This window comes from Bos indicus x Bos taurus, chromosome 9, assembly GCF_003369695.1.
Source record: "Bos indicus x Bos taurus breed Angus x Brahman F1 hybrid chromosome 9, Bos_hybrid_MaternalHap_v2.0, whole genome shotgun sequence".
Lineage (NCBI taxonomy): Eukaryota > Metazoa > Chordata > Mammalia > Artiodactyla > Bovidae > Bos > Bos indicus x Bos taurus.
Genome location: NC_040084.1, coordinates 14886371 through 14899152, shown reverse-complemented (window position 1 = coordinate 14899152; position 12782 = coordinate 14886371). Strand labels below are relative to the sequence as shown.

At 51.1% G+C, this 12782-nt stretch overlaps 1 protein-coding gene across 3 annotated transcripts in view; it reads left to right on the top strand.

Annotated features, from left to right (window-relative positions):
- The first annotated feature begins 7397 nt into the window (after nucleotides 1-7397).
- COL12A1 (collagen type XII alpha 1 chain) overlaps nucleotides 7398-12782 on the top strand; it is a 117707-nt gene continuing 112322 nt past the window's right edge. For 2 of the 3 annotated variants that reach the window (XM_027550948.1, XM_027550949.1), the window contains exons 1-2: nucleotides 7398-7601; nucleotides 10581-10688. In XM_027550948.1, the coding sequence (XP_027406749.1) occupies nucleotides 10616-10688 (73 nt within the window). In that variant the 5' untranslated portion in view covers nucleotides 7398-7601; nucleotides 10581-10615. The remainder of the gene's footprint in view (nucleotides 7602-10580; nucleotides 10689-12782) is intronic. The other variant, XM_027550950.1, reaches the window with a different exon arrangement.

The window sequence follows — 12782 nt, the reverse complement described above, 5'->3', positions numbered from 1 at the left end:
AACACTTTTTCATAACAATCCACTCTTTCCTCCCCATTTTTCTTGTCTTTGGTTTGTGGAAAGATTGATTTATAGAGAAATTGGTTTGTGCAAAAAAATTTTTTTTTCTGGTGGAATATTCTGAATCATGGATTGAGCTGATTGTTTCCTGTGATGTCAATTATCTTGTTTCTCTGTACTATGTATTTCCACCCAAACTATTTTTCATATTGGTCTTTTAGCTTCCAATTACACAGTCTCCAGACCTCTCTTGAAGCATTTGACTCTTGGTTATGTTTGTTTCTAGTCTCTGTTACTACATTAAATTTTTTGTTTTATTTATGGACAAGACTTCTTTTGATTTGTCTTAAGGAAAAAATTCTCCCACACTTCCTACTGAACATCATGGCTAGAGCAACAGCAATTGCTGAATGAAAGCTCACAGTAAAATGATTAAAGGATGACTCTGATCAGACAGGGTTTCCTGGGTGGCATGGTGGTAAAGAACCTGCTTGCCAGTGCAGGAGACGCAGGAGTCTCAGGTTCGATCCTTGGGTTGGGACGACCCTATGGAGAAGGAAATGGCAACCCAGTCCAGTATTCTTGCCTGGAAAACGGACAGAGGGGCCTGGTGGTCTCCAGTCCATGGGGTTGCAAAGAGTTGCGCAGGTCTCAGGGACTGAGCACGCACTCACTGATCAGACGATAGCCACCTTTCCCCCTCTCTCCACCAGAGGGCGCATTCCACGAGCAGGAGCATCCCAAATCTGAGCTCTTGGCTTTGAATACCTGGGTGTCTGTGCGCCATACATTTAGCTAAGTGAATTAGTAGGTGTATAAAATGTATCATCAAGCGCAGCCTTCGTCTGGTTACACTTCTTTCTACACAGGAGCTCCAACTGAAGTCTCTCAGTCCTGTCTGACTCTGTGACCCCATGGACCGTAGCCGACCAGGCTCCTCTGACCATGGGATTTTCCAGCTAAGAGTACTGCAGTGGGTTGCCATTTTCTTCTCCAGGGGATGTTCCTGACCCAGGGATCCCACATTGCAGGCAGACGCTTTACTGTCTGGGCCACCAGGGAAGCGAGGCCAATGAAACCTCTCTTTGGACTGTGATTTTGTTAGGGGAAGCACACTGATTGAAACTGCCCACCCTGGCCAGGCACCGTAGTAACCATTTGCATGAACTGTTTTAGGACAGGAGGTCCTAGTAAGGAACACGGAACTAATACGCCACTACCAACTGGGAGAGTTCAGGAAAGGTCAAAAAGTGACACCACATGTCCAGCTACCTCCTAGAATCCTCCTCCCTGGCATCCATCATGGCTGAACAAGGCGTGCACCACCAAGAAGGACTCTGAGTCAGAATGATTGGCTAAAGACAACCCGGAAACTAATCCTATCACCATAAAACCCGAGACTTCGAGCCACATGGCAGAGCAGATCTCGTGGGTTCCCTCACCCTGCTGCTCTCCACCCGGGTGCCCTTTCCCAATAAAATCTCTTGCTTTGTCAGCACGTGTGTCTCCTCTGACAATTCATTTCTGAGTGCTCTAGAGCCCACTTTCGGGCCCTGGAAGGGGTCCCCCTTCCTGAAACAATTTCATTATCACTGCGTTTCAGTCTACTATGTAGTGCATTTGAAGGCCAAGACCAAATCTTGAGCATTGGGTTCCTATGATTTTTCACATTTTCCCACTAATCTGAAAGTATATGTCAAGCACACAGTCCTCACTGCTGGCACACAGTACGGTGACCTGGCTAGAAGCTCTGGACCTTCTGTTACTTGGATAGTTGCAAGCTAAATAGATTCCCAGTCTCTTGAGGTCTAAGGATGATTCAAACAGTGTTGAATCTTATGGAAATGAAAAAGGAAGTGGGAGAATGTTGCTTTTTGAACTCTTAAGAAATGTACTGTCTTCTATCTTTTACACTTTGCTTAAGGAGTTTAGTGGAGAAGGCAATGGCACCCCACTCCAGTACTCTTGCCTGGAAAATCCCATGGACGGAGGAGCCTGGTAGGCTGCAGTCCATGGGGTCGCAAAGAGTCGGATACGACTGAGCGATTTCACTTTCACTTTTCACTTTCATGCAATGGAGAAGGAAAGGGCAACCCACTCTAGTGTTCTTGCCTGGAGACTCCCAGGGACAGGGGAGCCTGGTGGGCTGCTGTCTATGGGGTAGCACAGAGTCGGACACGACTGAAGTGACTTACCTTACCTTAAGGAGTTTAGAGCTAACCGAATAATCCACTTCCAGCAGCACTTGGCTTTCATTAAATCTAAAGGGTTCATCCCAGACACTGTATTTGGATACACTGTTTTTTTGGTTTCACAGCTTTCCATGCAATGGCAACTTTTTGAGGTCATGTGACATTGACCTTGTGACACTGAATATAATGAATAAGATGAGTTACTGTTTTCTGCTCCAGAGTTGCTCATATTCTGACGGAGGTGGCGGGGCGGGGTGGGGGTGGGGGTTCTGTAATGAAAGTGAGAAGCAGCACCAAGCCTGTGGGCTCCCCTGAAATAGTCCTTTGTGAGGAAGCAAAGCCTTTCAGGACGGCAGGAACACATGGCTTCCCTCTTCTTTCCTTCAGGGATGCCTTTGGTCTCTGATTCTTCAGCTTTTCTACTGCCTGGTGTGGTCTGCCTGCTGCTTTGTGCTATTTTTTTTTTTTTTTCTTTTGCATAATATTCACCACATAAGGGAGAGGGATCTGGGTAAGACCCCCAGGCCATTGGGTCTGAGGCCATTGATACCTGCGGGATCCTTACCCGGATCCAGCGATGGGTGTGTCCCTTTAAGTCACTACAAATTTCCATTGTTATGGCCCCGCTGAACACGTATCATTAGCATAGGTGAACTGTCAGTGTGAAACCCAGCTTTGTGTTAAATCCTCAGTCCTGAGAGGAAGTGCTGCCTAGGGCTGTTTTAGTAGGCCTTTGTTAGACAGTGAACCTCTCCAATTACTGGTGCCTCCTGCCTTTGTCTTCCAAAGCACCTGCCTGGGGAAGAACAACTGCTTAATGAAGTGAAAGTTCTCTATGAGATCAACTATTCAGTAACTCACTCAACTTGTGCCCACAGCTTTAGGCACATGGAGACTCAGTTGATATACTGCTGCTTTGCAATTTTAATGTTAAAACATTTTGGAGGCAAAATCTCTTGGGAGATTTTGAGGAGGTGGAGTGGCCACACAAAGATGTTGCAAGTGCCCCAGGTATTGTCTGATAGAGTTTTGAGGGGGAAACCTCTGTGTAGTTATCTTGTATCCACTACTGTGAGCTTGCCTCTATAGACACATGCAAGGTGCTGCTTGGTGTGATTCAATTGGCCTGCTACTGCTGCTAAGTCACTTCCGTCGTGTCCGACTCTGTGTGACCCCATAGACGGCAGCCTAGAGAACCCCAATCTAAGGGAGAGGATTCGGATACCTTTTTCTGAGAATCCATTCAGGTGCCTCCTCTCTTTACACCCTTGGTGATTGTGGTGGCTTATTCACTAAGTCCTATCCAACTTTTGTGACCCCATGGACTGCATCCTGCCAGGCTCCTCTGTCTATGGGGTTTTCCAGGCAAGAATACTAGAGTGAGTTGCCATTTTCTTCTCCAGGGGTCTTCCGTACCCAAAGATAGAACCCGTGTCTCCTTCATCGCAGGCGGATTCATTACAGACTGATCCACCAGGGAAGCCCTTCTCCCAAAGGAATTGCCAGGGCTTTCTTCACCAAGACCCTTAAAAACTCACTCTGGGGACAGCTTGCACACAGCCTAAGAGCTGGAACATCTGTGCTGGCTGAGTCCAGGTTTCTCCTTCCCACAAAGGAAATCATCAAGAACTTACAACGGAAACAACTCTAGCCTATGGCCAGGAACCCGGCTGTGCTGACCTCGAGCAAATCACTGAGGAGGCCGCTTTTGTGCTTTTATAAATTAAGAATGGAGCTGTACCCTGCACTTCTTCCTGAAATTAACACCTCCTCTTTTGCCTTCCCCTGACCCGAACCTCTCAGCAGCTTGGGGGGGGCAAGAATTTCTAAAGGCGACTACTTCAGGGCGCACAGAAAATTTATGTCACCTCCACAGACGTTCCTCCGTCCTGTCGCTTCGCTTCTCAGTCAATCCTGGGAGTTTGATCTATGGATGACACATTTCCCCAAAACTCACTGTATGTATCTACGTTCTGGAATTTAGACGTCAGGGACAGCGCTGACCGCTAGATCGCGCTGTCGGACAAGAAATCTGAAACTCGGGACCCGCCAGGAACCCAGGAGTCGGAGGGAGAAGAGGTGGGAGCAGTGGATGGGAAGAGGGAGGTGAGGGAGATTCCGGGAGGCAGCCTGAGGAATAAAAGCCAGGAAACAACAACAACAACAACAAAACGATAAATCCAACCGGCGCAGCCTCAGTCGATAAATATGATTCAGTTCAGTTCAGTTCAGTCACTCAGTTGTGTCCGACTCTTTGCGACCCCATGGACTGCAGCACGCGAGGCCTCCCTGTCCATCACCAACTTCCTGAGTTTACTCAAACTCAAGTCCATCGAATCGGTGATGCCATCCAACCATCTCATCCATAAATATCATTAATTTATTGCAAAAACTAATCGGTTCTAAAAGGGTATTAAGAACTGAACGCACTACTGAAGGGGAAGACGGTTTACAAGTTTTGTTTTGTTTTGTTTTTAACGTTTGTCTGCTCACCATACTGGGAGCCCAGCAGAAGGGCACCCTGAGGCCAAACGATGCAGACAGCCCGCGGGGAGCACCCTTTCCCCCCACCCTCCCCTAGAGCGCCTTTGGATATGTTTGAATTGCACTCGTGTCCCTAGGAGTGCGTGTGCTTGGATTAGTTTGTGGATGCGCGTCTGTGGATTTCCCGACCCGGGTGTCCCCAGCCTTCTCCTTTCATCCAACTCAGGAAGTTTTGTGTATGATCCTTCTTTCAACGGGAGAGAGGACTTTTGCAGCCGGTGGTTTACATTACCTATACTTCTTTGCAGCAACTGTTCTCGAGTATATTAAATCTAAATTTGGGAACGAGACTGCTTTGAGCCGGCGAGGACTGCCTTGAAGTTCCCCAGGCGTCGCCAGGCGCGTGGTCTTGGGCGGACGCCTCTTCCACCGACTCTGCCGCCTCCAGCCTCCAGAAGGGGAAGCCCGCCTCTGCGCTCCGCTCCCCGGCTCAATTCCCGGGCTGCTAGATGCATTTGCAGCTCTGAATCAAATCAACAGCCGAAAACTCTTTTTTTAATCCCCAAATATCAACACCTAGGTTAAGTAGCTTCCTAGGCAACCTCGCCATTACAACTTTTAAAAAGTACATAAAGAAAAAGAGCGGGCTCGCGTTCGCACAGGCGCGCGCGCACACACACATTCCACCGGGGCGAAATGAAAACTCCAGCCAGCCTGGGCTGACTTGCAGGGCAGCAGTTTTCCTTTTCTAGACAGAGGTGTGGATTTCCCAGGGGCATCCCCGGCCGTTCCAGGCCACCGGCAGCACCGCTGGGTGCCCGGGGCCGTGAATGCCGGGACTTGTCAGCTTCCGCGCTCTGTCCCCAAGGCTGCCACCCGCCTAGGAGTGGAATGAGACAGAGTGAGGTTGAAGGGCTGCTACCCTGGCGATCACCGCGCACTGGGGTGTTCACGTTGGGTTATTCACGCCTGGGGCGCTGGAGGTTTGTGCCAGACACTTGGGCTGTGAACGTTTGAAGGGGAAAAGGCCTGCGCACTGTGCATGTGTGGGCTCTTTGTGTGAGCTCCCAGCTGGACTTCCAGTGGGCTGTGTGTGCTCGGGGAATGTGCAGAGGTGGCGATTCCCATTTTCCTCCATCTCCGCGCCCCCCATCCGTTCCCTCCCCGCCCCAGTGTTCTCTCTGGCTTCCTCTAGAGCAGCCTGTGCGTGGGGCGGAGTGCAGGGGACCGCTCGCCCTGAGAGTTCTTGCCATTCTGAAGACAAATTCGGAGGCTATCGAGCCCGGTGTGGGGAAAGACAAATTTAGAGATGTCAGATCAAACAGGGAGAAGAGGTTATATTGGCCACCCGGCCTCCTCCTCTACTGAGGGCGGTGAATTCAGGGACCGCGCTGCGGCATTCCCCTCCGCGCTCTCGTCTCCATCCCCGGTAGCTTAAAGGAGGCCGACTAACCCTGGGCTCCAAGAGGCCAAAAGGCGCAGGGCTTGCGCTGAGCGCACTGACGTGTAACCCGAAAGTTTCCAGAAGCGCTTTTCGGATGCCACAGTGTAAGAGTGCCTCACCTCCTCCCGTGCGTCTAATACGGTTTGGCAGCCCTCAGTGCTAGGCGCCCCGTTCGGGGCCAAGAGGTGGCGCAGAGCGGGGAGGGGGACGGCAAAACCTGCAGAAGGCGCTGGCAGAACACGAGCCCCATGTGGCCGCCAGCTCCCAGCAGTGAGGGGCAGGGGGGAAACTCACTTCCCTCCGTCGCCTTGACCCCGCGGGGTTTGAAGGGCAGAGCTTTCTTTCCGAAGCCTCGACTAGGAATCAAGTTTTGTTCTGGCTCAAGTGAGACATTTCGACGGTGGATGGAACTTGTTCCCGAGCGGGCTTCCAGTTCGGAGGATCCCTAGGTTTCATAGCATTCCTTCGCCCTCTCTTTTGGCTCAAATGAAGCCTCCCAGTTCCGTCCCGGAGCACCGGAGGGGGGAGAGAGAGAGAGGACTGGGAAAGCCATCCCACCGCTGAGCCCGGCGCAGGCGGCCATCCGGGTTTCCAATCGTCCGAGATTGAAAAAGACAGAAGGCGCGCCGCGTGCACAGACAGTTAGTTAATGGAAACGCTGTAAATCGGTTTTAAGTGCACCCCAGGACGGATGGGGAGAAAGGTGCGGGTGGCGATGATGGGGGATGGGGCTAACGATGGGGTGGGGTCGGTCACATTCTTGCAGTTCTATACAGGAAAGTCGCTACTTCCCTCCCCCCTCCTTCTTAATTTAGAAAAATAAATTTATTAAAGAAAGTCGCCCGGAGAGGGAAACCCGAGCTCCCCAGCCCGCCCCAAGCGGAGGAGTGAGCGGATTCCCTTGGCAGTGAACCCGGCCGCGGCTGTCGTCCCCCCCCGCCCCTCCCCGCTTCCTCTGCTTCGCCCCTGCCCCCTCCCCTTCCCCCCTCCCCGCCGGGGCACTGCTACTACGGCGATCGCCACCTCACGCCGAAGGAATGCTCGAAGTATGCACACGTTCCCAAAAGTAGACCTCCTTCACCGCCGGAGGAGCATACATCACCCCGTGGCAGCCGTCCACCTTCTCAGGCGTTTCGTAACCGAGTAAACTGAGAGCTGGGAACAGCCCTCTATTAAGGAGCCCGCGGCGCGGAGCCTCTTCCCACTCGACCGAGGCGAGCCGACCCAGACGCGTCCGCGCGCCGGCAGCTGCGGTCCCGGGCCGTCTCCGCCTGTCCGGCCGCACCCGCCGCTCCGCCCGGGCTCCACCGCCTCCGGGTCCCCGGTGGCCCTGCGGCCGCTCCACCTCTCCGCGGCCGCCAGGTGCGCCCGGAGCGCAGCGCCGACCGCCCGGGCGTGCGCGAGGGATCAAACCGAGCGCCGGCTTCCGCGACGCCGGGAAGCCTCTGTCGCCGCCGCTACCTCGGTCACCACCGCCTCAGGTCGGTCTGGCTGCTAGCCTCCCCCCGTCGCCTCGTCCCTTCCAAAGATAATTGGGGAAACTAACTTCGAGCCTCTTCGTCGCTCGGCTCTGAACCACTCAGGAGCCCGAGCGGGGGCCGTTTGAACGTGCGCCTGGGCTACTCGGAGATTTTTTTTGGGGGGGGGTGTTCATGTGTAACATGAAGGGGGAAAGAAATGTAGTTTTTTTCTCAAGAGAGGATGCCGGGCGGCTGTGCGTGAGTAAAGCACCCCTTCACTGTTCCAGCTGGAGGAGGCATTTCGTCTATAGATGCTTGGTTGAAATTGACGAGGGGTGCGCGGGGTCCTGGAGCCGCGGGTCTCCCCCGGGCCTCGCGGCTGCCGGCGCGCAGAAGAGGTGACGCCCGGGGCGGAATTCTTTAGAGAGCCCGCCGACCCCTCGTCCAGGCTGCGCTGGTGCGTTTGGCATCTGGAGACAGATTCCTGGGCTGGTGTTCTGGCTCCTTCCTCCGCTTTTCAAAGCATCCCGGCCTTGGGGGGGTGGGGGTGGGGGTTAGTTCAGCTCTCGGGGACTCAGCTTTGGCCCGACGTTACCCAGCTTCTCCCCCAGGCTAGACGGGGTGGCCCTCCTCAGGGTCGTGGAACCTTTGCGCGAGTTTCTATCCTCTATCCTAGACAGGGTAGGGGTCGCAGAGGGTTCTAAGGAGCGGGGAGTGTAGCCAGGGAGCATAAGAGGTACACCGCATCAGGCACCCTTAGGGGCCGCAGGTGGTCCTTGCAGGGCTTGCCGGAGACCCCTTTCCCTTCCCCTCAACCCGGATTCTGTGGCCTTCTAAAGCGTGCTGGCGCGCCGGGGAGGAATGGGGCAAGAAAGGAAGTGAGCGCTAAACTTGGTGGTCCTTGGGTAACTAATGTCAAGGATTCAGTGGGTTAGGTCGGTGGTAGGTGACGCGCAGGAAATCTGGAGGGACCCCGCGGGGTGGGGGTGGGGGTGCAATTGCCGTTTTTAACTTGGCAAGAATTGGGCTCTTCCAGCGGAGTGGGGGGAAGGGACGAGTTGGCCCAAGGAGATGAATCCAAGTTTCCAGCCCCCCATCTATGCGCGCCCCCCCCCCCCCCCCCCCCCGCCCGACTCGTTTTCATTCATGAGTGTGTGAAATGGCCCTGCTGCCACGTAGGGGCGGCCGATTTCAGACTTTTTGTGTCTGAGAATGCTCAATGAAGTGTTGCTAAACATTCAGATAAATGTTTTAGCTAAAAGGAGAGAGAACTTTTCTTTTCTTTCTTTCTTCTTTTTTTTTTAAACATGGGTGTAATGCCTGGCTGGCTGGCTGAACTGACTTTATGTTCAGATACTGCGACGAGATAGGATCCATTGTGCCGCTGAGTTAAGACAGCCGATAAGTGGCGCTCTAGATCCACAATAGCCCTGCCACAACTTTTACAACAAGTTCAGCGGTTAAAAAAAAAAAAAAATCTGCACACAGTTTTTCGGTGGGTCGATTGTCAGCCTTTTAACTTTTCGCGAGCACGACTGCCAACTGAGTTGGAAATTATTATAGCGAAGTTAAGGCCAGATGATGGGAACAATGGACCAGTCTCACCTCTTGCCTTTTACTGATGTAGAAAAGGGTTAGACATGTGAAACAGTTAAGTAGGAAGAAAGAAATTGCTAGAGTCCTTGGATCTCTAGAGCAGCGGGAAAATTTTAATCTTGGCTTATAAAAAGAAGCTCCGGGCAATCTGGCAAGCCTGTTCATCAGACATTTAAAATGCAATTTACACTCGGGCCCAGGAAAGCTGCCCTGATACATCATGCCAATAATTTGGAAAGACACGGTTGGAGCTTGTCAGTTTCTTTTCTCAAAGAGGGCTCAACCTTTGGCTCCTTTTTGGGTTCCCAAGCATGACTTCGTTTTTCAAGAGGCCTGGTCTGTTGCCTTACAATAATTTATTTATCTCAGAATCAACTCTCTTTTTATGTTTACCTCTGGCAGTCTCCCACTTTTGTTCATCGCTAGTAGCTTTTGTTCCTGAGTTAGACCTTAGAATAGTTTAGATTTCCTTCTACCAACATGGATTAGGCACCTACTTACTATGTGTTACTTGCCACAAAAGGTGAATAAGTTTCCTTGTCTTGAAGGAATTAATAGCCTAGTTACAGAATCAGGAAAAATCAGAGTAGGATATATTCTCTGGAGCATGTAAACCTGTAATCTTCTGGAATAAATGAACAGTTAAGTGAGAAGAGTAATTATTACTGAGAATTTTATAAAAAAAAATCTTGGGAAAACAGACAAGAGTGCTTTGTCCTTCTATTGCCTTTCCCTTTTTTATTATGTATTTCAGAGTTTTTTTCCCTCATCTTGAGTGAAAGATTTATCAGATGTGAAGACAACACAGCTAGCAGGAGGGTCAAGTTTCTCTTGGGCTGTACATGTTTCTGTATAATCCATTTCAGACCTTCAAGGGCTGCATATTTGTAGGCAGAACAAAATGATGAAAAAAAGAGAGTAAAAGAGGCTTATTATACTTTTCCAAATTACCCTGAGACCACTAAAGTACAGTTACCTAAAGAGTTCCGCAGCTAGGGGGGAAAAAACAAAACAAAACAAAACCTGGCCAAATAAAAACCCCAGCTGGAAGAGACATTTAGTTAACTTAGGGATAAGATGATCTCTGAATTAGCCATCACCCAGGCAGGATGAAGTCATGTGGGGCCTGGTAAGGCCCTTCACCCGGGATGCTAAGCAGGTCCGGCCTCCAGGCAAACAGGACCCTCTTTAATTCAACTCGCTCTCAGTGCCCTGATTGAACTGCGGCAGACGAACTTGACTTCTTCCACTGCTCCACAATAGGGCCCATTCTCTGCTCGGCTGGGCCCTGTGGTTATTAAGGCAGAGCGGGTCGGGTCCTGGCCCCGGTCCAGGCTCCAGTTCTAACATGGTTCCAGGCCCGCCCGGACCCGGTTCTGATGCGGTCACTGTTTCCTCCGGCAGATCCCTTCATGTGGCTGTGAGCCCCGAGGCGGAGCATGCGGATCAGGCTTCCCCCAGCGCTCGCCGCCCTGGGCGCGGCCCTGCTCCTGTCTTCCATCGAGGCAGAAGGTAAAAGTCTTTTCCCTCCTTCTCTCCGTGACAAGGTAGAAGTCTAGAAAGGAAAAAAAAAAAAAAAAGGCAAACCTTCCTTGCCACTGTTGCTCGATCTGTTTCCCCTGCACTTCGTCTGTTTTCTCCCGGGGTTTCTCTGCTTCGGAGAAACGCCCCCTCCTCTGAGGTTCGTCCACCTCCCAGCTCTCAGGTCCAGCTCTTTTCCGTCTTCCGCTTCCTCCGTTCCGTGCAGTGCTGTGTGCTCTCCTTGCGCTTGTCTCTGCGGTGTGCTGTCCACACCGCCACCGCCGCTGCCGCCTTCGGAGCGAGGACCAGCCGTCCGGGAGGGGGCGACGGCTGCACCCGGCTCTACGGACCGGACGCCCCGAGGGTGGTACCCAGGAGCCCCGGAGCGCCCGGCGCGCTCGCTCGTGCGCGTGGCTGGGGGAGCCCCTGGCTCGGGGCCGCGGCCTCGGTGACAGCACCAAATAAAAGACTCCAACAGCGCCGGCTCTGCGCCTCTGTGTGTTTTGTGGGGAGTCCGGTCGGCGAGGCGGGCGGTGCGGGCACGTGAGCAGCCAGATCGCCCCGGGAGTGGGTGGTCGGTAGCAATCCGGGACCCGGGGTGTGTTGGCAGTGGCCGGGGTCGGGGGTCGCTGCTGTCCCTGTTTGGTTCGCTGCGCCCCGGGACGCCTGGCCCAAGCCCAGACCCAGCCCCTCGCGCACAGGTTGGGTCTGGGCCAAGGTTCTTAACCCAGGGAGCTGGTGGGAGCCTGGCAAACTGGGCATCACCTCCCCCAACACTCCTTCCCCCAGCATCATCCCTGGGCGCTGAGTCTTCTGAGCCTCAGAGATGGGCTCAGGGCCCAAGGGTCTGGAAAAACTCTATAGGCTCCACCCCTTAGGAAATGAAGGACTTCTGCTAGGTTTTCAACCTTATTTCATCCTTACTGTTGTGTGCATTTGATGCCTTCGTCTGTCAGTACTGGTGGAACAAACCCAGTAGGGGCTTCTGTGTTTCCTCAGTTATCATGGGAGATCTGACACACTAAATTTATTTTTCTGCAAGGTAAATGGGGTACTATCATAAAGACAACTTAAAAATATGCTCTTTTTTTTTTTTTTTTTTTTTCCAGTGAAGAAATGCTCCTGATGGAGTTAAGGGAAAAAAGCAATATTTCTGGGTGGGGCAGTGTGGAAGTTGGGGGTGGGGTTCAGAGGGTGAGGGTAATTTAGAGTTTGTGGGGAAGTAGAAGGGTTTCAAGACAGCACTGAGATTTTCCAAAAACTTTTTGTTGTGTTCAATCCTCTGGTTCAAGACCGCAAGTACCAAAAGTTAAGATTAGGAAAAGCAGAGTCTTCAAAATGTACAGCATGTTCAGAAAAGTAAGGGAAACTTGCTGGCTCTGCTTATCTGATGAATACTTCATGAATGTAGAGGCTTTTCAGAGAGGCCTCTGTGAAGTAATATTCAGATGAGAGTGCTTTTAATGTTCCATTCTATGTCGTTGTTAGGAAGGAATTTCACTGGAGGAACTTCTGGAAGCCCCACTCAAGATATTTTTAGATAATTCACTCAAGTGGCCTATTTATTGCTCATTAAGAAAATAGTTATTTGAAAATCAGAAAAAGTTGTGAATTCTTAGGACAAGAATTGGATTGGAAATGATGTAAGTGGGAAAAAATCAGTTCTCAATTGGATAATAGATAGTTAGCAAAGTGCAGTTGAAAAGAGCATTTTGCTATCTACATTACTGATTATTTCCGTATTTCTCATAATTTATCTTTTAAGTTTGTATTTATTTCCACATGGTATAGCTCTTTGTTTTGCTTTCTTAAGCTGTTTCTCTTCTTGTCTCTCATCTGCTTAGGTCAGCATTTAATAATGATATTTTAATAAGATTTTTTATTTGAAGGGGACCTCATTCTCCGGTTTGGCACTGTCAAATAGAAATATATTGTGAGCCACAAATGCAAGCCACACATGCAACTTAAAATATTCTGATTGTGATATTAAAAAGGGAAAAAGAAACAGGAGAAATTAGTCTTTGCAACATATTTCACTTAAGCTAATATATCCACTGTATTGCCATTTTAACATGTAATCAATAT